General features: G+C 47.0%; 1 protein-coding gene and 1 pseudogene across 2 annotated transcripts; one reads left to right on the top strand and one right to left on the bottom strand.

Moving 5' to 3' along the window:
- Positions 1–3,399: 3,399 nt before the first annotated feature.
- On the bottom strand, positions 3,400–4,133 carry LOC307100377 (transmembrane protein 70, mitochondrial-like; annotated as a pseudogene). Its single transcript has one exon. The product of its transcript is annotated as a transmembrane protein 70, mitochondrial-like (transcript).
- A 6,690-nt stretch (positions 4,134–10,823) lies between these two features.
- TEKTL1 (tektin like 1) lies at positions 10,824–19,419 on the top strand (the record flags this gene model as incomplete). The annotated part of the gene is made up of 7 exons (XM_079772750.1): positions 10,824–11,393; positions 12,535–12,639; positions 17,324–17,522; positions 18,159–18,325; positions 18,467–18,562; positions 18,652–18,765; positions 19,075–19,419. The coding sequence occupies 7 exons, from the start codon at positions 10,824–10,826 to the stop codon at positions 19,417–19,419; spliced, it is 1,596 nt and encodes a 531-aa protein (XP_079628876.1).
- Positions 19,420–27,895: the final 8,476 nt, after the last annotated feature.

The raw sequence follows: 27,895 nt of genomic DNA, 5'->3' as shown, positions 1-27,895 counted from the left end.
ATCTCAGTGTGTCCTGGGTGGCAGCTGCAGGAGCTGGGAGCCTGAGCGAGAAACACTAGGAAGCAGCAGCACGGCAGAGAAGAGAGCGAAAAGGAACGGGGGACAGACATTTTAAAGATTTTTTTATGATCAAGGTAATAACTGTTTATTGTAGAAAATTTGGAAAATGCATAGTGTAGAAGGAAACAAAAAAGTCACACAAATCCATTTTTATGCAGCAATAATGAACTATCAGAAAGTGCAACTAACTTCATCAAATATAAAATAAAATATCTAGAAATAAATTTAACCAAAGAGGTAAAACACCTCTACTCAGAAAATTATAAGACATTGAAAGAGACACCAATTAATGAAACATATACTATCCTCATAGATAGGAAGAATTAACATCATTAAAATGTCCTTACTACCCAATGCAATCCATAAATTCAACACATTTCCTGTCAAAATACCAATGGTGTTTTTCACAGAACTAGAACTAATAATCCAAAAATTTGTATGGAAACATAAAAGACGTGGAATAGCAACAGCAATCTTGAGAAAGAAGACCAAATGGGAGGTATCACACTACATGATATCAATCTATATACTACAAGGATATAGTAATCAAAACAGCATGGTACTGGCATAAAAACACATATAGATCAATGGAATGGAATAGAGAGCCCAGAAATAAATCCACATGTATATGGTCAATTAATCTATGACAAAGGAGGCAAGAATATACAATGGGGTAAAGACAGTCTATTCCATAAAATGGTGTTTGGTTCATTGGACAGATACATGCAAAAAAAGAAACTAGGCCACCTTCTTACATCATATACAAGAATAAATTCAAAATGGATTAAAAACCATAAAAACCCTAGAAGAAAACATAGGCAGTAAAATCTCGGACATTTCTCATAGCAATGTTTTTTCTGATGGATCTCCTCGGACAAGGGAAACAAAAGAAAAAATAAACAAATGGGACTACATCGAACTATAAAGTTTTTGCACAGCAAAGGAAACCATCAAGAAAATAAAAAGACAACCCACTGAATGGGAGAACATATTAGCCAGTGATATATCTAATAAAGGGTTAACATCCAAAATTTATAAAGAAGTCATACAACTAAATACCAGAAAAAGAACCCAGTAAGAGACATATGATATACTTTAAACAATTAAGAATTAAAGAAAGAAAGAAAAAGAAACAACATAGTTAAAAAGTGGACAGAAGAGCCCTGGCTAGTGTGCTCAGTTGGTTGGGCATCGTCCTATGCACCAAAGGTTGCTGGTTCAATTCCAGGTCAGGGTACATGCCTGGGTTGCCAGCTTGATTCCCAGTGGGAGGGCCTATAGGAGGCAATTGATCTTCTCACATGGATGTTTCTCTTTCTCTCCCTCTCCCTCTCCCTTTCTCTCTCTAAAAAAGGAATAAAAAAATATTTTTTAAATGTGGGCAGAAGACCTGAATAGACACTTCTCCAAAGAGGACATACAGATGGCCAATAGACATATGAAAAGTTGCTCAACATTACTAATCATCAGAGAAATGCAAATGAAAAGCACAATGAGATACTACCTCACCCCTGTCAGAATGGCTATCATCAATAAATCAACAAATGACAAGTGTTGGCAAGAATGTGGAGAAAAGGGAACCCTTATGCACTGTTGGTGACAATGCAGATTGGTGTAATCACTATGGAAAACAGTGCATAGGTGTCTCAAAATTTTTTAAATGGAACTGCCTTATGACCCAGCGATTCCACTTCTTTAGATTCCACTTCTAAAACACTAATTCAAAAGAACATATGCACCCCTATGTTGATGGAAGTATTATTTACAATAGCCAAGATATGGGAGCAACCCAAGTGTCCATCAATAGACAAGTGGATAAAAAATTTGTGATACATATATGCAATGGAATATTACTTGGCCATAAAAAAGAATGAAATCTTACCTTTTGTGACAGCATGGATAGACCTAGAGGATATTATGCTAAATGAAATGTCAGACAGAGAAAGATAAATATCATATGATTTCACTTATGTGTGAAACCTAAAGAACAAAATAAATAAACAAATAATAGAAACAGATTCTTAATTACAGAGAACAGACTGACAGTTGTCAGAGGGGAGGGGAGCTGGGGGGCTGGGTGAAAAAGGTGAAGGGATTAAGTGGAAATTGGTATTTACAGAATAGCTACAGAGATGTAAATTACAGCATAGGAAATCTAGTCAATAATAATGTAATAACCATGTATGGGGCCAGATGGGTATTTGAAATATTGGGGGGAGGGGTGTTGGGGACCACTCCATAAAGTATATGATTGTCACCTAATCACTATACTGTACATCTGAAACTAATACAGAATAATATTGAATATAAACTGAAATCCTACCTAATAAAACAGTGATATGCAAATTGACCACACCTTCGCTACGCCCAAGCCACGCCCACCAGCAAATCAGGGTGAGTATGCAAATTACCCAACAAAGATGGTGGTTAATTTGCATACACTGAGGGAGGGAGGAGTGAAGACTGAAGACAACTTAGAAGGAAGAGGGAGGAAAAGCAGAAAGCAAGGTGGCTGCCAGAGGGAAAGCCCGGGTGGGGCGGGGTGGGGCAGGGTGGGGTGGGGCGGGCAGCACATGCAGCCGCAGCGGCCGCTTGCAGGATTCTTCCTGCAAATGGGCTACTAGTTGAAAAAATAAAGAAAAATTCAAACAAATCCAATTCATAACCTTCACTAACATGTTGGATTACTTTTAGGTTGGATTACTTTTAGGTAAGGATGTTTTTCCTATTGAAATTAGAATCATGCCTATATGCTACAGCATGGATAAACCATGAGGCCATTATGCTGGGTGAATGAAATAAGCCAGATACAAAAGGACAAATACTGTGTGATTCCACTTATATGAGGCACTTAGAGCAATCAGATTCAGAGAGAGAAAGTGGAATGGCCAGGGACTGGAGGGCGGGGAGGGAATATACGGAGTTAGTGTTTAATGGGGCAGAGTTTCAGTCTGGGAAGATGAAAAAGTTCTGGAGATGGATGGTGAGGGCTGCACAACAATGTGAATGTACTTAATGCCACTGAACTGTACACTTAACATGGTTAAGATGGTAAGTTTGATGCTATGTATATTTTACCATGATTTTTTTAAAATAGAATCATGTCATTTTGGCAGTTCATTGTCTTTCTTATGATGGTATTTATTTGATGATGATGATGATGATGATGATGATGATAATGATGATGATTTATTGCACCTTAAGCAATTACTTCTATCAGACATGATCTCAGTGGTTTATTTTATTTTATTTTTTAACAGGAAACAAAGGTAATAGTAATGTTACTATTATACATTGGAACATAAATCACAGTCAAGCACAAACATCAAAACAGTAGACTCATTTCTCATCTTTAACCTGTTTGTTTTCACTGGTTTCTTCCATATCAAAAGTGAATGGTTTGTCATAGCCCATTAGATGGTCATAGTCTTCAGGGTTTGGAAAGAGACCTGGATTAACTAACAGTGGTTTTGCTTTAGCATAAAATGTGGTGTTTGGAATCTTCATGTCATTCTGGTGAAACACTGTACTCATTTCTGAAAGCACAACATTATAAGAAATGGCTTTACCAGTGTCTGTTGTGACCTCGTGGCACAACCAGTAACCTAGTCTTTTGTAACAAAGAGAAGCAGTGCTGGGGTGATCACTAGAAAGCATCCTCTGATGCCATAAAATAAGATTTGCAAAGGCAGGCTTCCACATATGATATTATTTTGTGAAAGAATGTGTGATAGAAAGGCAAGGCTGATCACACTTGCAGAATAAGAGAAACATTTCACACCAGATGTTGTTTGGGCCAGAATCCCAGTATAAATCAGCCTTCCAGATTCTGATTTTTCAGCCTCTGTATGTAAGCATCAAACACATCTTTCCCAACAGATATGTTGGCACAGGATGCCAGAAAAGTGGTATGGCTCCCTGCAGCCCCGTGCTCCCACCAACGTCCACCCTAAGGTGCTGCTGCGGAGCAGGGTGGCCTTCACAGTGCTGCCCTCTTCCCACTCAGCTATGATTGGGCCACCGATGGGCCAGCCAACCCTGGAAGCAGCATTCTGCACCTGAGAAGTGGCCATGGACAAGCTGCAGTGGCAGCTGGGAACCACAAGGCCTACTCTTCACCCGACTACTTGGTGGCTTAGTTTAGTTTCTCATTTTCCATCTCCCCCACTGGACGAGAAGCTCCATAGGGGAAGGGTCTTTGTCTCTCATCACTCTTGGCTCCTGGTTCTAAGCCCAGTGATGACACAGAGCAGGAGCTCAGTAATATTTGTCAAATAACTCAATCAACCAACCATTAGGAAAGAGATGTTCTGGTGGATCCCCAAGTCCACCCCTCACCCATCTCCAACCTGCTCTGCACCCCAGGTAATGGATGGATCTGTGTGGACCATATCAATGGGCTCCCTGTTTCCAGGAATCTGGCAGGTGGGTTTGACTTAAAGGAGGGTCCAGCAGGAGATGGCAGGAGCATTAAGATTAAGGTGGGAAACTAACATATAGAAGATGAGTTCAGCCCGGTGAGTGTGGCTCAGTGGTTGAACATTGACCTATGAACCAGGAGGACCCAGTTCAATTACCAGTCAGAGCACAGGCACGGGTTGCAGACTCAATCCCCAGTCGGGGGGTGATGGGGGGAACATGCAGGAGGCAGCCAATCAATGATTCTCTCTCATCATGAATGTTTCTATCTCTCTCTCCCTCTTCTTTTCTCTCTGAAATCAATAAAAATATATTTTTAAAAAGAAGAAAATTATGATGAGCTCAGAACACCAGGAGAGAACACAGCTGCCTCTCTGGTTCTGCTCTTTGAGCACTGAGGAGGTGCTTTCTGTGTGCACAGGTGATTGGGAATGCCCCATAGAGAGACAGGCCAGGGGTAGGCAAGGGACCTCCGACTAAAGAGACGGATGTCATTATGTTAGTTTCCTAGGACTTCCATAACAAATCACCACAAACGGGCTGGCTTAAAACAACAGGAATGTATTCTCCCACAAACCTGGAGGCCAGGAGTCTGAAGTGAAGGTGTTGGCAGAGTCGTGCTTCCTCCAACGGCTCTAGGGGAGGGTCCTTCTTCGCCCCTCCCAGTTCCTAGGGGTTGCCAGCAATCCTTGGTGTTCCTCAGCTTACACATGCATCACTCCAGTCTCTGCCGCTTTCTTCATGTGGCCATCTTCCCTGTATGTCTCTGTGTCTTCATGTAGCCTTCTTATGAGAACAAGAATCACTGGATTAAGGTTCCACCCTACTGCAGTATAACCTTGTGTAATAATAACTAATTACATCTGCAAAGACCCTATTTCCAAACAAGGACACATTCACAGGTACCTGGAGTCAGGACTTCAGCATCTTTTTGAGAGGACACAATTCAACCCATGACAATGGGTGAGGCCTTCCATCAACCCTGCCTTTCACCTAATTTGGGTTCCCCCATAAATTAGAAGGGTGCTTGGAAATGGAGCAGCCAGAACACAGATGTCCATGGCAGAAGCAGCAGAGCGTCTTGGTTAGTCCACTCATGGACTATGTCCAAGTATGGCAGAGCCACCATCATTCAGTCATTCAAAAAATAAGTATGAAGGGCCTGCTTTATGCCAGGAATTAGGCTAGGCAGCATAGATTCACTGAGGACTAAGGGAGATAAGAGTCCCACTAATAAAAAACTGTGGTACATCTACACAATGGAATACTACGCTGCTGTAAAAAGGAAGGAACTCCTACCATTTGCAATAGCATGGATGGACCTGGAGAGCATTATGCTAAGTGAAATAAGTCAGTTGGAGAAAGATAAATATCACATGATCTCACTCATTTGTGGAATATAATGAACAACATAAACTGATGAACAGATCCAGAGACAGAGAAGCATCAATCAGACCGTCAAACCTCAGAGGGAAGGCAGAGCAGGGTGGGGGTAAGGGGGAGAGATCAACCAAAGGACTTGTATGCATGCGTATAAGCATAACCAATGGACACAGACACCAGGAGGGTGAGGGCATGATCGGGGGGGTGGGGGGGGCACAATGGGGAGGATAAAGACACATATGTAACACTTTAATCAATAAAGAAAAAAAACACTGTGACAGGCCAATAAAAAAGAGACCCATTAAAGGGCTAGTATATAGAGAAGGAGGTGAGAGAATCACAAACTGATGAGTATTATGAGGAGAAGGAGTGATACAGTATGGTATGGTGTATAATACTTCAGATCAGATGGTCAAAAAAGGGCCTTTTAGGAGATAAAATTTGAGCAAAACCCTAAAGGATGAAAGGGGGTAAGCCATATGAAAATTCAGAACATCTGAAGAGGGGGAAAGCAAGCACAAAGCCCATGAGATTAAATAAACTTGGTGAGTCTGAGTACCAGCATGGCTGATTCTTAATGATCTAAGGACAGAGTGTTTGGATATGGGGAAGGAAAGGTGGGCAGGAGCCAGGTGGTAAGGAACTGATATTCTGCAAATGATGGTAGGAATTTAGATGCTATTCTAAACTTGGCACTTGCCTACCCATTGGTCTTAAAGCCACAGTTGCCCTAATCTAATAAGTAACATCTAAATCCACCAATATGGATGAGTTTTCCAGGGGAAGGGTGAGGAATGAGAAGTGACTAGAACATGGGAACCTAATACATTAGTTACCTATTGGTGCATAAACAAACTATCACAAAACTTAACAGCGTAAAACAACAAATATTTATTTTATGGGTTCCTGTGAGTCAGGAATCTGGTCATGGCCTACCTGGGTCCTCTGGCTCAGAGTCTCTCACCAAGTTGCAGACAAGGCAACAGCTGGGGCTGTTATCTCATCTGAAGGCTGGACTGGGAAAAGGTATACTTCAAAGCTCACTCATGTGGTTTTTGGCAGGCTCCAATTTCTCACAGGATATTGGACTGAGGACCTCAGGTCCTTGCTGGCTGATGGCCAGAGGCTCCCTCAATTCTTTGTCACATGGTCTTTCCATTTCTGAAAGTGTGAGGTAGAAACCATAATCTCTTAAAACCTAATCTTAGAAGGAGTATCCTTTAATGTTTGTCACATTCTATTGGTTAGAACTAGATCCAACCTACATGCAAAGGGAGGGGATGACACGGGGCACGAAGACCAGAAGATGGGGGCCCCTGGGAGCCATCTTTAAGACTGAAGAACACTATATCTGAGGGGGTGGATGGCAGACAACCAGCCAGTGAAGGATCAAGATCAGAGGCAAAAGGGAAAAGTGTGAAAGAGTACAGGGGAGGAGATTCACGTTTCAGGTAGTAAACAATTTCAAATTCTACCTACCGGTCAAGTTGAATGGAATAGAAAAGAAACTATGGAATTTGTGAATTGCAGGAGGACATGACTAACTTTTGCCTGAACCATTTTAGGGGACTGATGGGGACTAAAGCCATACAGACCAGTCCTTATTCCTCACCAACTAGCAGGGTCACCACCTTTGCAAGAGGGACTGGTAAAAGCCAGGAAGAATCTCCCCTCCCAGCCTGGGGCTTCCCACTCTCTCCTGACACCTCCCCCAGGAAAGCGACCTCATTTCTCAAAGACAAAACTGATTCTAGGTCATATCCCCCTGGAATGAGAGACTAACTGATGTGATTATCTCCAAGAGAAAGGGGGCACCTACTAAAAGTAGGAGCTGGTGCCCCAGAAGGGAAGACATCAGGGAACCGGAAAAGGGGTCTCTGATAATTACCTGCCAAGATTTCAGAATGAAGGGCATCAACGTGCAATAACAAAGGAAAAAAGGAAAGAAAAGCTAGAAGTTTTAGAAGGTTTTTCTTTCTCATACATCCTGCAATTTCCTTCTATTTAATCCAAGGACAGAATTCCGCTCCCCGTTTTGTAATACTCATAACATAGAATAGGTGGTCCCAGCAAAGATGGCCACGCAAAGGAATTTCTGTAAAACAACCTTCATTATAAAAATCAGAGAGCTAATTTCACAAATATTATTCCCCATTGGTCTGAGTTGGACATATTTGAGCATTAGTATACTGGGAGGAGGACAGATATGTATAAATACACACACACATACGTGCACACACACACAGGGGTGGGCAAAAGTAGGTTTATGGTTGTGAGTACGTGAAACACAGAGTTTGTTCTTGTATTATTATTTATTAATTGTTGTATTATTTTCTAAACAAACAACTGTAAACCTACTTTTGCCCACCCCTGTATATGGGGGAAGGGGAGTTTCAGGAAATAGCTAGAGTGAAATCAAAACATGTTCAGAATAGATATCTCTGGGTGATGAAATTACAGATGATTTTTCTTTTCTTCATTATATTTTTCTGGGTTTATGCCAGGAACTAGGCTAGGCAGCATAGATTCAGTGCATACATTACTTTCATAGCGTGAAAACAGGTTCATTTGTTAGCTTAAGAGAGGTTTTTGAGTTTTTGTAATAGTGAAAAGTTTTCCCAGCTAAATGTTTCTGTAGCATTTTTTGAGCATCATTTCTGTTCAGCCACATGCAGTTAAATCTCTTGGGGACTGAGCGTTAGTCCCAGCCCTACTATGGTTCCTTCCAGGCACCTGCTGTTTTAGTCTGTTTGGGCTGCTATAAAGAATGGCCCAGACTGGTAGCTTAGAAACAACAGAAACTTAATTCTCAAAGATCTGGAAGCTGGGAAGTCCAAGATCAAGGTGCCAGCAGACTTAGTGTCTGGTGAGAGCCCACTCACTTCTTGGTTCGTAGACAGCTGTCTTCTCACTGTCTTCACAGGGCTGAAGGGGCAGGGGAGCTCTCTGTGGTCTCTTTTATAAGAGTGCTAATCCCATTCATGCGGTCTCCACTCTCGTGACCTAATCACCGCTCAAAGGCCCCACCTCCTGAAACCCTCACATTGGGCATTAGAATTTAACATATGAATTGGGGGGGGGGGGGCAGGGGGGACACAAACTTCAGTCTATAGAACCTGCCAACCCAAGCTGTGATCAGCAGGCTTTGAAAGCAGAAGGTGGTTTGCCTTGTCCTCAAACACAGGCTTAGTGTCAAAATGTCCAAAATGGACCATCAAAACTAGGAATCAGAGGAGAGTTTTAGAAGCTGATACAAACTGGGGTTGGAAGATGAAAGTGAGAAGTTGGTGGACTGAGCCGTGGGCAGTGGCATATACTGATTTCAATGCTCAGACAATGGTGGTATTCACTGGGGCTTGTTGGCATGAATACATTGAACCAATTAAAAGCCAGACTAGCCCTAACCAGTTGGGCTCAGTGGATAGAGCGTCGGCCTGCGGATTGAAGGGTCCCAGGTTCGATTCCGGTCAAGGGCATGTACCTTGGTTGCGGGCACATCCCCAGTAGGGGGTGTGCAGGAGGCAGCTGATCAATGTTTCTAACTCTCTATCCCTCTCCCTTCCTCTCTGTAAAAAAATCAATAAAACATATTTTAAAAAATTAAAAATAAATAAATAAATAAATAAAAGCCAGACTAGGACAGACTACACCTCCACCCATAGCCATAATGAATTTCACCACAGACCTATGTGGAAGCCAAAATCATCTTTATGTAGATCTGACACAAGAACACAAGGTAGTTTGGCACAACACTACCCAACAGAAATACTCCATACACCAGGCCGCAAGCCAAGACAGTGAAATCCTCCAGGTGGGAAAATGGAAGCACTAAATGAATACAGCAAGGATGGATGGGTTGAGTGCTGAATGTTGTCCCCAGTAAGCTATCTCCCCGGTTCTTTGTGAAACCCTCTCTGCATCTCCTGGTATTAGAAAAGTTCATTCATCTATTCATTCAGTGAATAAAAATGAAAAGCAAGCACTTACAGAGTGCTTACTCTAATGTCAGCCACTGTTGAAGCACTTCACTCTTATGAACTCATTTAACCCATGCCACAATCCTGTTATCCTAGTTAACGGGTAAGGACACAAAGGACACAGAGAAGTCAAGTGACTTTCCCAAGGTCACACAGATGGAAATGTCAGAATGATAATATGAACCCGAGTTGTCTGGCTCTAGGATCTTGACCGTGATTTGAGGCCCCTACTAAATGCCCAAGTAAAGATGCTACTGCTGAGAGGAAAGGAGGTGGAGAATTGCGGGGGGGGGGGGAGTAATAGAGAGTAGTTGTCCCTTTTTACTTCCCCAGACTCTGGCCTGCTCCCTATGTTGGAGGAATTCCCCATATGAGTCTCAGTGGGGAAACAGTTTTTCTTCCTCCATGGAAACAGGAAGTTCAGACAGCACTCTGTATTTCTTTGAATGTTTTACTGCAATTCGGATGGTGAGGTCCCCTTTTCTGTTTCTTGCACTAAAACTCCTGCGTGATGGGAGAGAGTGAGGCTTAGATACAGTGCTAAGGAAAGACCCTCTGAAGATGGTGATGTTCGAGCTGGGTTCTGAAGATTGAACATGAGCCAGCCGTGGGAAGAACAGGGGCAGGAGTATGCCACGCAGAGGGAACAGCAAATCCAGCGCTTTGAAGGGAGGAAGAGCTTAGCGTGTCCTAAGAGCCGGACAAAGGCCCGTGTTGCTGGCCGGTAAGAACAGGGCGAGGCGGGTAAAATGGGGTCCTCTTTCTCAAGGAGCTAGGATTCCAAGCCGCCTCTGCAGAGCTCCAAAGGCTCCATCTGGCGCCTCCCTGTCGCCGTCCCCCTCCCCCACCTCTGGAACTCCGTGGTCATTGTGATGAGGGCTCCGCTTCACTCGCGCTTCGGGACAGGAGAGAAGTGCGTGTAGTTGAGTGTCCCTGCCTCTCCCCGTGGAGGACGCGGCCCAGGCAGGGCACCAAGCAGGGGCCATGCCCGTGCTGATACCCCAGGTTGAGCAAAGCGAGAGCACGCGCGTCGGGGCCCCGAAATGGCGCGAGGAGGCCCAGGCCAAGATGTTGGAGGCACAGCAGCTGACGGACCGCTGCGGGCAGGAGGCCGTGACTATGTGGCAGCCCAAGGACAGCGTGTGGGACCCGCACGTGGCGCACCACCTCTGCCGGGCTGCCTACATCCTGCCCTGGCGCTTCCGCGTGGAGATGCTCCAAGACGGGAGCACCTTGGAGAAGCCGCCGCCGGGCGAGGGCGTCACGCTGTGGAGGAGCAAGATGAAGCCGCCGGCCTGGCACGCGCGCCTGCCGCTGCCCCTGAATCGCGATGCGCGCGCCCTGCAGACGGTGGATCTGGTGCAGGCGCACGCGCGCGGGGCGCGCCTCACCGCCGCCCGCCTGGGCCGCGCGCAGCAGCAGATCAATGGGCAGGTGCAGCTGCTGCAGCGCCAGCGCGAGGCCACCGACCACAGGCTCAGCGAGGTGCGCAAGGGCCTGCTAATTAACCAGCAGAGCGTCAAGCTGCGGGGCTACCGGCCCGAGTCTGAGAAGGTGGGATACCCCTCCTCCACCCAAGCCCAGTCGCCAAGACTGAAGCCTTACTTAGCTCACCCTGGGAGAAACCCGCCCCGCAGAGAGACCACCCATCCCAGGCCCCAGTTCCAGTGAGCAAGGGCCCAAGAAGATGAGAACACCCCTAAGATGAGGTGCCTTGGTCCCCAGCCCCAGAGAGGGAGATTTCCCCCCTCCCCGCCCCCCCCCCACCCCCCCACATGAGGATGAGATTCTCAGTCCACTTACCCCAAATGGGATGTTTCCCAGACCCCCAGTGAGGGACAGAAGATGGAAGATGAAATTCTTCCCAGTGAAGCTCACAACCCCCAACCCCGGCATGTAGTCACCCACCCAGCCCCCAGGCCCCCCGTGTGAGACCTGCCTGTGGTCATGAGTCCCTCAATGCCACGCCCAGTGAAATATGCAGCTGAGAAGAGTGGGTGATGTCCTGGTCCCAACCCATGAAACTCTCCTCAAAATGTTTATAAAAACAAACAAACAAAAAACCTCTCCCCAGCCCCAGTGAGTGAGAAAAGCCTCCCCAGGCCGCATGGGAAAATAAAGGAACATGTCCTGCCTACAGGTTGAGACGCTCAGACTCCCAGCCCCCACACCCAAGAGTTAATTCCAGCCAGGGAGAGCCCCTACCTAGACCCAGTCCTATGAAATCTTCCCCCAAAGTGAAACCCTAGACTTGGACCCCAAAGCGGGAACATTCCAGCCTCCCTGGGGAGGGATGAGACTCCACTCACGGGGTGGTATTCCTAGTTCCAGCCCCGAAATTCAGAGAGTAAGATCCCAAAAAAGCAAGCTCTCATCATCCCTATAATGAAATTCCTCACTACTGGCCCGGGAGGTGGAGGGGGAAGGGGGGGTAAACACCATTGCCAAGGAAGGGGGTCCCCCAGCCCTAGAGAAATCTTCATCCTAGCTCACTGGACTCCTACCTGTGAAAGGGAGATACCCAGCCCCACTCTCTAGCCCCCTGAAAGGATAAAGTCTTCTCAGAGAGACCCCCGACTCCATCCCCGCAACCCAGAGTTTATAAGGTTGGCAAACCTCTACCACCCTCCTGCTGGCCAGCAGAAGTCTCCTGCTGGCCTCTCTGGGAGTGAGAGTGTCTCCCCTCGCTTTCCAGGTCCCTGACAAAGCTGACAGTATGCTTACCTGGGAGAAAGAGGAGTTAAAGAGCATGAAGAGGAAAATGGAGAAAGACATGGAAAAATCAGAGGCCCTGCTCAAGGTCGGGAATACCTGGGACCCAGTGGAGAGGGCTGGAGGGGTACCCCTGGCTGCCTAATGAACGAACCGCTCTGACCTTGGGGACCACCACCAACAAGCCTCTCAACCCACTAACTCTGTCTTGACATTCACTGGATTTCTGCTTTGCTCTGAGGGATGGGGTTGGGACTCAGAATAACAATGAACACCCTCTCTGTGCCAAGCCCTGTGCAGTCATTGAGTCAGCTCCTTTAAGCACTCCTGTGAAGTAGAAACTGTGGTCTCTTATTAGAGATGGGGAAATTGCGGCTCAGAGAGAGATGGCCCCACCCCAGGCACAGGACTAGCCAGTGGCAGGATTGTGGTTTTAGGTCACAAATCCTTTTCTCCCCAGCTTTAGTGAGGTATAATTAACAATTTTAAATTGTACATATAGCCTGGGTGGCATGGCTCAGTTGTTGAGCATCGACCTATGAACCAGCAGGCCACGGTTCGATTCCTGGTCAGGGCACATGTCAGGGTTGTGGGCTCGATCCTCAGTGGGGAGCATACAGGAAGCAGCCAATCAATGATTCTCATCATTGATGTTTCTTTCTCTCTGTCTCCCTCTCCCATCCTCTCTGAAATCAATAAGTATACTAATATATAAAATATTTACTATAAAATATTACTAGAAGATCAAATGACCAGGGGACATTTATTGTTATTTTCTATAAATGAACACAATCTCTGGTATGCTAAAGTGATAGGTATTATAAAAATATTCAGATAAGGAGACCTACAGGCTTGATTACAAGTGAGGCTTACTATCACAACCCAAATTTATTGCTTAAAAAAAAAGCAGGGAGCAAACTAGAAAATGAACCAAATATAAGCCCTTGAAGGGCAAATGTAAATTGGATAAGCTTTGCTATTACAAGAGCAAGAAGAAAAAATTCAGATGCAAGAATGAAAACCACATTGCATCCACTCTAAGTAGCTGTTAAAGAAAAAGAATGATATACTGTGAAAATACTTTCAAGACATTTGTTCAAAGAGGATTTCCTAGAGTAGGTGATATTTCAGTTAATTTTTTTAAATGTGAAGAGGTTAGCTAGATAAGAAAAAGGTGTAGAGGTCCCGAATTGCAGAGTGCAGGCGAGGCTGAGGGACACCACCCCCTCCGTGCACGAATTTTGTGCACCAGGCCTCTAGTATATATATATATATATATATATATATATATATATATATATATATATATATATATTTAAAATGTACAACCTGAGATATGGTATATGTATACATTTGAAAAAATCACCACAATCAAGGTGTACAGCACCTTACATAGTTACTATGCTGTGTGGTGAGAACACTTATCATCCACCCTTTAAGCAAATGTCAATTATAAAATACAGAATTGTTAACTATAGGCACATTGCTGTACACTAGCTCTTCAGAATTTACTCATCTTGCATAACTGAAACTTTGTACCACTTGACCAACATCTCCCCATTTCCCCCTCCCCTCAGCCCCTGGCAACCACCCTTCTATTCTTGGCTTCTATAACTTTGACTATGTTAGATTCCATATATAACTGTGATCATGTAGTATTGGTCTTTAAGCATCTGGCTTATTTCATCCATGTTGTCACAAATGACAGGGTTTTCTGCTTTTTTAAGGCTGAATATATGTAAGTATGTATGTATGTATGTATGTATGTATGTATGTATGTATATACTAGAGGCCCAGCACACGAAATTTGTGTGCAGGTACAGTCCCTAAGCCTGGCCAGCAATCAGGGCCATCCTCTCTGGCTGCCCATAGCCAGCCCCGAAACCCGCCACCACCCACCCCCGGTTCCCCTTTCACCATAGGGTGATCAGTGCCTGACGGCCAGGCAAAGGGACTGAGAGGTCAGCTGTTAGCGCCTGCTCACCAGCCCCGCCCCCACTGTGGATTGCCCTCTGTGTGGGGGGCGACTGGTGGGACAGGACCTTGGACTGGCACCACCCACATCCCTGGCCACCCACCCCCAGTTCCTCATTTGTCATCAGGCAATCGGAGCCTGCCGGCCAGGGAAAGGAACCTAGAGGTAGTCAGTGCACCTCATAGTGACTGGTCCAGCAATCATTCTGATCATTCCCCCATTAGGGTCAATTTGCATATTACCCTTTTATTATATAGGATAGAGGCCTGGTGCATGGATGGGGGCCAGCTGGCCTGCCCTGATGGGGGCCCTGGATCTGGGCGGGGGGGGGAGGAAGGGAGGTCCCCATTGGGAGTCAGGGCCAGCCTGGGCGAGGAGCTGCAGACGGTTTGCAGGCCAGCCACGCCCACTTCAGGGTGGAGAGTCCCCACTGGGGGATGGGGCCGGCCTGGGCAAGGGGCCACGGGGGAGTTGGCCAGCTGCCCCACCCTCAATTGGGATGGGAAAGGCTGATCAGGGGTGGGGCCAGCCGGGGGCGGGGGCTGGGCATCATAGTGACCAGTCATCCGGTCATTACGACATTATAGTCGCTGGCTTTTTATATATATAGATACTAGAGGCCCGATGCCTGAAATTCATATATATACACTGAGTGGCCAGATTATTATGATCGCTGAACACGTAATAATCTGACCACTCAGTGTATATCCTATATAATAAAAGGCTAATATGCAAATTGTCTCCTCACCCAGGAGTTCGACCAGCAGGCAGACCCGGCCAACTGCCCATGTCCCCTCCCCCTAGCCAGGCTGGCCGGACCCCACCCATGCACAAATTCATGCACCGGGCCTCTAATATATATATATATATGTATATATATATATATATATATATATATATATATATATATATATACACACACACACACACTGAGTGGCCAGATTATTATGTGTTCAAAGATCATAATAATCTGGCCACTCAGTGTATATACTAGAGGCCCGATGCATGAAATTCATGCAAGGGCCTTGGCCCTCGCAGCCCCAGCTTCATCCGAGTCATCCAGAAGGACATCTGGAAGGAAGTCCGGAAGGTCGTTCAGCTGCCCAGTCTAATTAGCATATTGTGTTTTTATTATTATAGATATACTTGAAGCCTGGTGCATGAAATTTGTGCACTTGGGGGTCCCTCAGCTCAGCCTGCACCCTCTCCAACCTGGGACCCCTCAGGGGATGTCTGACTGCCGGTTTAGGCCTGATACCAAGGATTGGGCCTAAACCAGCAGTAGGACATTTTTCTCACAATCCGGGACTGCTGGCTCCTAACTGCTCACCTGCCTGCCAGCCTGATCACCCCCTAACCACTCCCCTGCCAACCTGATTAACACCTAACTGCTCCCCTGCTGGCCCGATCACCAACTGCCCTCCCCTGCCAGCCTGATCTCACCCCCAACTGCCCTCCCCTGCAGGCCTGATCTCACCTCCAACTGCCCTTCCCTGCCAGCCTGATCACCCCTAACTGCCTCTGCCTTCCTGATCACCCCTAACTGCCCTCCCCTGCAGACCTGATCTCACCCCCAACTGTCCTCCTCTGCTGGCCAATTTGGTTCTGATTGGTCGGTTTCCATGCCAGTCAGCATCAAAAGCTCTGCCTCCTAGGCAGCCATTGGCTCTTCACAGTTCACCCAGATCTGGTTCTGATTGGTCAGTTTCTATTCCAATCAGCATCAAAAGCTTTGCCTCCTAGGCAGCCATTGGCTCCTTGCACTTCACCCAGATTTGGTTCTGATTGGTCAGTTTCTATGCCAATCAGCGTCAAAAGCTCTGCCTCCTCGGCAGCCATTGGCTCCTCACAGTTGACCCAGATTTGGTTCTGATTGGTCAGTTTCTATGCCAGTCAGCGTCTCTGGGCCTATCAACGGGGCCTGATCAGAAAGGTGGGGCTGATTAGCAGCCCCTGTGGAGCCTGGAGAGAAATGGAGGCGGGCTGCTGGCCAGGCCCAGAGAGAAAGAGAGAGGCAAGTGCTTATCAACAGCTGCCACAGAGGCTACAGATCAGACCCTGCGTCTCTCTTCAGGCCTCTTTCTGGGCCTGATTCGCAGCTCCCTCAGCAGTCAGTGCTGGGTCACCACGGCAACCCAGCACTGACTGCAGGACTGACTTCTGGTTGGTGGAGCCTCCGGTCATTGTGGATGTGATGGACCCAGGGTTTTTATATATTAGAATGCTTTATTTTATAATGGTGGAAATAGGATTTGGATGAGGTGAAGGTCCAGATGCAGTAGATCCAGAGAGAGGGACTCTGGGGACTGCAGAGGGCTCCTGCTACTCATTAGAGAAGAGAAAGTGGGACTCTGAGGCTAGGGATGAGGTGAATGCAAGTTGAGGAGGAAAAGGATGGCACAGGAAGACAGAGATGTGGGCATAGCCAGGGCTCCCTCTCCACTGTACAGATAGGGAAGTCGATGGGGGAGGGGCTTTCTCAGGGTGCCAGGGCAGAGCCAGACACAGAACCTAAGCAATGGACACCCAGGACAGGGAAGCTGCCACCAGGCCCTACTGCTCCTACTCTCCCCACTCCCAGGGTCACGAAGGCTTCTGGACAGAGGGTGAGAGGGTGGGATGTCTGAACTTCGACTTGAAAATTGCTTCTTTTCAGCCACAATTAGAACCGAAAAGGGTCAGTTCAGAGGCAGAAACACTTTTCAGCCCCCAGCAGAAAAATCAGTTCCAGCCACCCCCACCCTCCCAGCACGCTTTCTGCCCTCAGCTCAGCCTCTCTCCCACTCCTCGCCCCCAGACCCTGGCCTCCTGCCGAGACACCCTGGTCTTCTGCTGCAAGGAGAGGCTCCAAGTTGTGGACTTAATGAACAAGCCCCTGGACAAGGTTCTGGAGCTGGCCGGCCGCCACTCCTGGGTGGACCTCTCCCGCATCCCCACCCCCAACACTCAGGGTCAGAAAACGCCTCCTCCAGACCCCGTGGGCACGTACACACCAGGTAGGCCCCCTCAGAAAGGAGTCCACTGTAGTGGGTGCCCATCCACTCCCCTCTGCTTCTCAGCTGCCCCTTTTCCTGGGGCATTGTCCCCCTACACTGAACAAGAGGGCTGAGAGCCAGGCTCCAGCTGAGCCCCCCTTCTGGAATCGCTCTTCACCCTGCCTGCTCCTGCTTCCCACACCCTCTCCTCACTCCACTAGCCCCTCCCCTGGGCCTTCTCCCAGGCCCTCAGGAAACCCTCCTTGCCCAAGGCCCACCACCACGGTAACAATAAAAGAAAGGGATGCAGCCCTAGCTGGTTTGGCTCAGTGGATAGAGCTTCGGCCTGCGGACCAAAGGGTCCCGGGTTCAATTTTGGTCAAGGGCGTGTACCTTGGTTGCAGGTTCCTCCCCCAGCCCGGGACCTGATCAGGGCTCCTGCAGGATCGATGTGTTTCTCTCACATCATGTTTCTCTCTGTCTTTCCCTCTCTCTTCCACTCTCTCTAAAAAAAAAAAAAAAAAAGTCAATGGAAAAATATCTTCGGGTGAGGATTAACAAAAAATAAATACATAAACAAAGAAAGGAGGGGGACAGGGAGAGCCAGGGTGGAGGAAAGGAGGGCTTGGCACCCACGCGGGTCCCACCCTCCTGCAGAGTGCGCCTCGGCGCTGAACGAAGCCAAGCGGCTGTTGATGGAGTCCAAGGACACCTTACAGGAGATGGCCAAGAACGAGGAGGAGGTCCGGGAGCAGCAGCGGCAGATCAGCGACAGCGTGTGCTCCTCGCTGGCCCTAAAGATGCGCGAGACCACGGAGCTGAAGGTGCGCGCGGGCGCAACTCGGAGGCGGTGTCTGGGGGCCAGGGTGGGGGAGTACCGAGGCGGAGGGGGGGGGGGGGGGGGGGACACGGGAAGAGAGTGGACGGGGCGCCAGCGTGATGCCCCTGCGCTCCCACCCACCCAGGAAAGAATGAACATGACCGTAGGACTGATGAGGGGAACCATCCACCGCTGCACGAAGTTCAACCAGGAGATGTACATCACCCGCGGCCTCATCAAGGTATGGTTAGCGGGCAGGGCCTGCGGGGAGGAGGCCGGGGATGCCCGCGTCCAGGGGGCCTCACTGCTCGGCACCCCGCCCTTCGCCAGGGTCCTCTGTCAAAAAGTCACCTGGAGACTCGAGAGAAACTGGACAGGCCCCTGGTCCGCGTGTACCAGAGACACGTGGGCACCCAACTCCCGGAGCCCACGCACCTCACCAAGGTACGCCCCTCTCCTTCCCCTTGGGGAGACTTCTGCCTCAAGGACACGTGGCCCAGGGAAGAGGCTCTCACCCCAGGCCCCACCCCTCCCTCAGCCCCGCCCTGTCGCTGGTCATTTTTCAAGCACTTCTGGCCCACGTGTGCCCCCCGCCCCCCAATCCGAGGCCCACCATTTCTTCAGCCGGCTCCCTTTCACGCGCACATCTGGCCCAGAGGAGTCTGCCCCCCTCCTCCCTGCCCTCATCTCCTCCCCCCTCCCTTTTCTGGCTCCGCTTGGGCGGTCCCCCACCACGGCCCGCCCTCTCCCCAGGGCACTGACAAGCTGCAGCGCCACATCTCGCACGTGGAAAAGAACCTGGAGGATCTGCGCGCCACGCACAAGAACCTCACCCGCAGCCTCGACTGCAAGAGGATCGGGCACGAGGTGGACTACAACGTGGTGCGCCTGCGCCTCCGCCAGAGGCACCCGCACGTGAACTACCAGCAGGCGCAGTGCCTGGTCAACGACTGGGACCCACGCACGCCGCCAAAGACTGGGACCCACCCACAGACGCCGCCGCCAAAGACTGGGACCCACCCACAGACGCCGCCGCCAAAGACTGGGACCCACCCACAAACACCGCCGCCAAAAGCGGACAGCAAGGCTGCCAAGTAGCAGGCGCACCCCCTACCCCACCCCACCCCCACCATCCCCACCCCCACCCCACCCCCACACACACACACACACACATACACCCCACCCCCATCTCAGGTTCCCCCCCTGGGAAACTCTCAGCCTGGTGACCCTCCCTCTCCCCTGACTCACCCTCCCTCCCAGCGCCCTCTAGCAGAATTATAATTAAAAAGAACAATAATTACACTTACTAGACCTCTCCAGTATATCAATCATTTACCCTCCAGCACTTTGGGGGAGCGGTGTATCCTGGAAGTCAACTGGATGGATTTGGGTACCAGGGGGTTCAAAACCTGGCTTTCCAAGCTATGTGGCGTTGGGTGTCTCTACCAGTAAATAGGAAGAATTGCAGCACCCACCTCAAAGGCTTGTCAGGATAGATGAGTTCATATGTGGAAGGCCTGTAGAATGGTGACTGCATATTCAATACCCTCAATGCACTGAGTCATTATCATCCTCATTTTCCAGTTGAGGGAACAGGCACAGTGAGGTTGAGCAGCTTCCCTGAAGCCCTCTCTGGTGGAGACTTACTCTCCCAGACCCCAAGCAGCTCAAGTGCAAAGTTGGGGTTGAGTTCCACTGCCCTTTTGCTCCATTTACCAAGAGGGGTTTGGGGGTGGGGGGGTGGGGTGGAGACAGCTCCTTCCCATAGCTTGCTTGCTTTCTTTCTTCCCCCACCTCCCCACCCCCACAAAGTTTCAGGTTCTGAGCCAGGCACTGAGAGTGCAACAGTGAGCAAGATTGCCGTGGCCCCGGATCTCAAGGAGCTCACAAGTAAACCAAGTGCAGCCAACATCATCCTTTTGGATGCAGCTGCAGCCTGGCCGCTTATAGGAAGCCCACCAGCTGCAACCACCCACCCATCAGCTTGTCCTCTCTGTTCTCCTAGCCCAGTGGTCGGCAAACCACAGCTCGCGAGCCACATTCGGCTCTTTGGCCCCTTGAGTGTGGCTCTTCCACAAAATACCACGGCCTGGGCAAGTCTGTTTTGAAGAAGTGGCGTTAGAAGATTAAGTTTAAAAAATTTGGCTCTCAAAAGAAATTTCAATCGTTGTACTGTTGATATTTGGCTCTGTTGACTAATGAGTTTGCCAACCACTGTCCTAGCCTGTTGACACCCTCCCATCACACCACGCTGTCACAATCATCTGCTCTCCATGGGGAGGTCTCAGGGTGTGGCATACATAGGATACACTGTGTTCAATCGAGCCACAAATATTTCCTAAGCAACTGTTCTCTAGAGGCTGTGTTCAGTGCTGCGGGTACACTGAGGACCAACAGAGGCATGGTCCCTCCCTCGTGGAACTGACCGTGTACATGCGGATAATGGCCCTCACAACTATTATCTTTTTGGCAGAGCCAACCAGTCACATGGACACAACTTAGCCCTGCCAGTATTTTACAGAGAAGGCAATGAAGTTCAGGAAGGTGAACTCACTTGCCCAGGGTCACAGAGCCAGAGAGAAAGTAGGGCTAAACCTGGGTCTGCACTCTCCCTTGCTCTACACTGCAAGCATCGGCCATGGGCTCACCATGGTCTTCATTGGTCTCCTTAACAACCAAGTGAAGATGGTGTCCATTAATGCCCATTGGACAGGAAATACACAGAAAATAAGTAGCTTCCTACCCAGGATCTCAGCGATGAGAAGGAGTAGGGCTGAGGGGTTCAAATGAACCATCTCTGACTCAGAACCATTAGGCATCACAGCCGTTTTCCTTATCTCAAGAGGGACTTCACAGCCTGAGGGTCATCAGGGGCTCCTGAGGGTCAAGAATGTTCTTCCTGCCGAAACCGGTTTGGCTCAGTGAATAGAGCTTCCGCCTGCAGACTGAAAGGTCCCAGGTTCGATTCTGGTTAAGGGCACATGCCCAGGTTGGGGGCTGATCCCCAGTAGGGGGCATGCAGGAGGCAGCCGATCAATGATTCTCTCTCATCATTGATGTTTCTATCTTTCCCTCTGAAATCAATAAAAATATATATATTTTTTAATGTTCTTCCTCTCTATACCAATCAAGATACCTACCAACAGGAAGCAGATATATGTCAACTATAATTTTTTTAAAACCAAACATCATTTTTGAGGTCTACCTAGTGCCATGTTTTTCATATTTTTGGTTTTTTCGTTGGTAATCTTGCTCTTTAAAATGTTTCCTAAGATTGTTTCTGAAGTGCTCTATAGTATTCCTTAGGCAAAAAGACTGATGTGCCTCACAGAGAAAATGGTGTGTTAGACAAGCTTCCTTTGGCCATGAGTTTTAATTCTGTTGACCTTAAGTTTAATATGAGTGACTCACAATAATAATATATTTTTGAACAATGTGTATTAACTAAGGCATCTTTAAGCAGAAATACACACAAAACAAGGTTATGGCTCTAGCCGGTTTGTCTCAGTGGAGAGAGCGTCAGCCTGCTGACTGAAGGGTCCCAGGTTCAATTCAGGTCAATGGCATGTGCCTGGATTGCAGGCTCGGTCCCCAGTGGGGGCATGCAGGAGGCAGCTGATCAATGATTCTCTCTCATCATTGATGTTTCTATCTCTCCCTCCCTCTCCCTTCCTCTCTGAAATCAACTTTTTTTAAAAAAAAAGAAAAGATATATCTTTTTTAAAAAAAAAGGTTATGGGTTGAGCAGTTGACAAAAATGTTATGACCAGAGGCTCAAAAGAACCTATCCCTTAAAGTATTTCCGCTGGGAGCAATGGTTGCTTATTTGGGCAACTTTATAGAATATAACAACAGTGAATGATGAGAATTGCCTTTATTTGCAAAGGAGTAGGCAGGATGTAGGGACAGTTCAAGCTGCTAATTATTGTGGGGAGCTGCCTTCCCTTTGGTAAGTCCGAAGGGACAAGGTAGTCAGAAGCAGGCAGCCTGGCAATATCCCCTCTCTCTCCATCGGTCAGTGTTCCCTATGTTCAAAGCCAGAGAGAAAGGAGCCCATAGGTGCAGTCCATATATCCTTCCAGGACACAGAGCTGCCGCCTCCACTACTGACTTTTGAGCCTCTTGCAGGTCCTTTCTGGGGCTGGGGGTTGTGCCTTCGCCTGAATCTTTGTCCATCCATTCTTCCCAGGAACCTCGCATGGGGATGCAAAGGCTCCCCTCTGGACAATGTCTTACCTCTGATTGAACCGGCCCATTTGTCACCTCAGTCACCCAGTGTTCCTCAACAGCGTTTGCACAACCCCCTTTGTTGCCTCAGAGCTGAGATTTCAGCTGCTGCCCCAGGCTGAGTTGTGGGCACCCAGGGAGCCTCTCAATGACACCATACTGTGGGAGTCATCATCCCTACGCGAAAGATGAAGAAATAGGCTCCACCCAGTGGAAAGATTTCAAAAGCCACCCAGCAAGTAAGGGGTCAAGTCAGGACTTTAAAAAGTGAGGGGGTGCCCCCACCTGGAGATATGCCACTGGCCCCCAAAGAATGGTCCAGGTCCCATCCTCCTGAGAACACCTCCTGGGCCACCTTCCGGACCTACAGAATCTGAATCCCAGTGGGCAGAGCTGAGGGCTGTGCGTTTCTAATGAGCGTCCCAGGGACGTCTGATGCATGCCAATGTTCGAAATGCATTCCCTCCCTGCTGCCAACTTCCCAGGGCCGATTTCTTCACCAGCCACAGTAGACACTAATGGAGGGGCTGGCACAAATGTTTTCATTTTAATTTCTTTTTTAGATTCTTTTTTCTTAATATGGTTTTATTGATTTTAGAGAGAGAGAAAGGGAGAGGGTGAGAGAGATAGAAATAGCAATGATGAGAGAGAAACATCATCAATCGGCTGCTTCCTGCACGCCCCCTACTGGGATTAAGCAGCAACCTGGGTATGTGCCCTGACTGGGAATCCAACCAGCAACCTCTTGGTTCGTGGGTCGACACTCAACCACTGAGCCACACCAGCCAGGCCATTTTAATTTCTTTTAAAGTCAGAAGAAACGTGAATAGATAACATGGAACTATAATTTATTTATATAATATACAATAGTTTGTCATACAATATAATTGTATAATTATATACATTAATAATTGTATAATAATCTGAATTTTAAAATTATATTTCTCTTTATACCAATGCAGTTTTTATCAATATATTTAATTGTGGTAAAATACACATAACATAAAATTTACCATCTTAAGCATTTTAAAATATTTTTTTATTGATTTTAGAGAAAGAGATGAAGGGAGAGGGAGAGAAACAATGATTAACTATGTCCTGCACGCCCCTACTGGGGATTAAATCTGCAACACGGGCATGTGCCCTGACCCGGAATCGAACCAGCGACCTCTTGGTGCATGGGGCGATGCTTAACCAACTGAGCCACACTAGCTAGGGCTTAAGCATTTTTAAGTGTCCAGTTCAGTGGCAGTAAGTACATTCACATTGTTGTGCAGCCATCACCACCATCCATCTCTAGAAGTCTTTATCTTGCAAAACTGAAACTCTGTTCCTATTAAAAGCTATCCCGCGGGCCAGACCAAGGGGCCCCTCAGGTGCGTGAATTCGTGCACCGGGCCTCTGGTTTTTTAATAACATCAAATATCATAGTTAGCATTTAACTTTGTCCAATTAGGTAATTTAAAAATATATATATTCTTCAAAGCACAATTCCAAATAAGGTCCATACAGTTGTTCATTGCCTTATTTAATTTTCCATTTTAGAAACGCAGCCCTAACCGGTTTAGCTCAATGGATAGAGCGTCGGCCTGTGGACTCAAGGGTCTCAGGTTCAATTCCGGTCAAGGGCATGTATCTTGGTTGCGGGCACATCCCCAGTAGGAGTGTGTAGGAGGCAGCTGATTGATGTTTCTCTCTCATCGATGTTTCTAACTCTCTCTCCCTCTCCCTTCCTCTCTGTAAAAAATCAATAAAATATATTTAAAAGAAAAAAAAATGCAAAGAAACAAAATTGAAACACACTCATAAAGAACAGACTGGTGGTGCCAGAGGAGATGGGTTTAGAGGACTGGGTGGAAAAGGTAAAGGGATTGAGAACTACAAATTGGTAGTTACAAAATAGTCACAAGGATGTAAAGACAGTCATTAGTATTGCAATAGCCCAGTGGCTCAGTAGTTGATCGTCCATCAGGTCAGGGCACGAGCCTGGTTTTGGGCTTAATCCCCAGGAGGAGGCGTGCAGGAATCAACAATTAATGATTCTCTTTCATCATTGATGTTTCTATCTCTCTCTCCTTCTCCCTTCCTCTCTCTGAAATCAATAAAAACATATTTTAAAATAATAATAATATTCTGTTAACTATGTATGGTGCCAGCTGGGTACTGGAAATATCAGAGGGAACACTTTGCAAAGCATCTTGTTATCTAAGCTCTATGCTCTATACCTTAAATCAACAGAAAACAATATTAAAAGTAAACTGTAATTGAAATTTTTTTAAAAGAAATACAAAGATTCCTTAGTAATCCTCTATTCCACTGTCACTTAGCTGGTTTCCTTATTATCTTTCCAGTTTTCCTGGAAAATAAGAGACTGGCAGAGGAGGCAGTACAGCATCACCAGGGAGAGAAGTAGACCTGGGCTTGCTTGACCCTCCCTAGCTGTGTTACCTTAAGCAACTTGCTTAACCTCTTTGAGCCTCTGTTCTCTCACCTATACAACTGTGGGTATAGCAGTATCTCTCTCACCAGGTTGTTGTCAGGATTCATTGAGACAATGCTGAAGGTCATTTACCTCAGTGCCTGATATAGAAGGATGTCTCCATAAATGGTAAAACACATGCTCAATGTTTTTTATTGAGGTGAAATTCAGGTGACATAAAATTAAATACAGCAACATGATAGGAGTGGTTACTTCAGAGCAACAGTTTTTCTATTTAAAGTAACACAGTCCCATCATAAATACTTCTACCTCAAATTCTAGGACCTCTGGGTGATGAGAAGTTCCCTCCAACAGGTCCAATGGCAGTCTTTCAGTCAGTAAACCAAACAATAAGTTATCTGCCCCATACACATCAAATAAAGTGTTGGGAATCAAACAGGCGAATAGATTTAAAACCCCTACGATGAAATTGCCCTAGCTAGTTTGACTCAGTGGATAGAGTGTTGGCCTGAGGACTGAAGGGTCCCAGATTTGATTCCAGTCAAGGGCACATACCTTGGTTGCAGTCTCAATCCCCGGCCCGGGTTGGGGCCCATGTGAAAGGCAAACAATCGATGTGTCTCTCTCACATTGATGATTCTCTCTCTCTCTTTCTCTCTCTCTCTCTCTCTCTCTCTCTCTCTCTCTCTCTCTCTCTCTCTCTCTCTCTTCTCTCTCTTCTCCTCCTTTCCACTCTCTCTAGAAATCAATGGGAAAATACCCTCTGGAGAGGATTGACCAAGAAAATAAAACAAAATAAAAGTAAATAAAACCACTATGATAAAATGAGAAGAGTTAACACTGAGCAGTCCCTGGTCATTAGCAAATGGCAAATCTTTCAGGCAGACTATTAAAGAATTTCTTCTCTGGGAATAGAGTGTGCTTCTCTTTTTTAAAAAAAAAAATTTTTTTTTTATTAATTTCCGAGAGGACGGGAGAGGGAGAGAGAGATAGAAACATCAATGATGACAGAGAATCATTGATTGGCTGTCTCCTGCATACCCCCTGCTGGGAATCAAGCCGGAAACCTGGACACGTGTCCTCACCAAGAATTGAACCATTACCTCCTGGTTCATAGGTTGATGCTCAACTGCCGGAAGCCAGTTCCAGCATGTCATAATTGCAAGAGTTTCATCGAAAGGTTGATGGAACTTGGGGACTCAACAAGGACTGAGTCACATATGTTATTGCCTGTTGGGAATGGCTAAAGGCATTTCCCCAAACCTGAAAAGGATGCATTAAATTGATTGTTTGCTGCCAGACAGCTCAGGGCATCTTAATCTACATGTTGTTGCCTCCTACTGGCCAAACACCTGAACAGCTGCAGGCAATTCCCCATTCTGACAATGGGACTCTGTAGACAAAACCCTACCCTTTGAAGTGTATATCTCCACCTTGCCTTGGGACAAATTGTGTTAATAAAAAGCAAGGGGTCCTGAGACAAGGAGAACTTAGTTTCATTAACTAGACTCCTCTGACCCCCAATGCCTTTTGAAATTATCTTTCATCTCTGGACTCCTACTTAAGTTACACTCAGCCTTTCTCCAGATTGCTGAACCCTTCTTAATGCCGGAACAAGAACCCCGGCACTCAACCACTGAGCCAAATCAGCCAGGCGAGTGAGCTTCTTTTGCTCAAGAAAAACTCAGGATGTTATTAGAAGGTACTTACTTGCAACTAGTAGATAAATAAGTCTTTAAAATCTAACACACATACAGTAATTATAGACAACAAAACTGTATTATAAGCATTAAACTTGCTTAGAGACTAGATCCTAATTGTTCCCACCACTGAAAGAAATGATTCATTATGTGACATGACAGGGGGGTTAGCTAGTGCTACAATGGCAATTTTATTGCAACATAAATTTATCAAATCACTAGGTTATACAAGTATACTTTGGAGATATTGTCAGTTTGGTTCCAGACCGTGGCAATAAAGTGAATATCACAATTAAATGAGTCACATAGAATGTTTGGTTTCCAAGTCCATGTAAAAGTTATATTTACACAATTCTGTAGTCTATTAAATGTGCACTCGCATTATGTCTTAAAAATGTACATACCTTAATTAAAAATACTTTATCACTAAGAAAAAGCTCTCATCTGAAATATGGCATCAATCAAACTAAGAAAATAATCCCGTGTGCAATTGTATTTTTTTAAGAGATGAAGAATAAATTTAACCAACATGGTAAAAGACCTGTACTCAGAAATTTATAAGATATTGAAGAAGATGCAAATACAAGAGATACCCAAGATGGTGGCCTAGGTAAACACAGGTACTTTCCACCTCCCACAACCACATCAAAATTACCACTAAAATACAGAACAACCATCATTCAGAACTGCCTGAAATCTGGCTGAATGGAAGTCCTACAACTAGAGAAGTAAAGAAAGCACACCGAGACTGGTAGGAGAGTGGATGCCTGGAACAGGCTGGTCCGACACCCATACATGGCGTTTTTGTCAATTAGGAGGTATATCTCTGCTGCAGAGGACTCCCTTTAGGTGTAAGGGGTCCCAACCCCACACCAGGCCTCCAGCCCATGGTTTCAGAGATGGAAAGAGAAGTCCCCATAACTTCGGGCTGGGAAAGTGGCTGAGTGACACAGAGGCAGTTGGAGCCTCAGGCAGTTCCTCTTAAAGAGCCAGCACATGAACTTACATGGACTCACTCCCTCTGAGCTCCAGAGCTGGGGCAGCAGCTTGAGGGGATCCAGGGGCATACGGAGAGGAACTAGATTGTCTACCATCAGAACAAGATCTCAGGAGTGGCTTTCTCCCAGACAGGGGTGCTCACAGGGGTCATTGTTCCCATACTGAGACCTCACCCATTGCAGAGCTGACACAGCCATATCTGAGTTTC

This window comes from Cnephaeus nilssonii (genome assembly GCF_951640355.1).
Source record: "Cnephaeus nilssonii genome assembly, chromosome: 5".
Lineage (NCBI taxonomy): Eukaryota > Metazoa > Chordata > Mammalia > Chiroptera > Vespertilionidae > Cnephaeus > Cnephaeus nilssonii.
The sequence above is the reverse complement of the archived record's forward strand: the minus strand, read 5'-3'. Positions and strand labels throughout refer to the sequence as shown.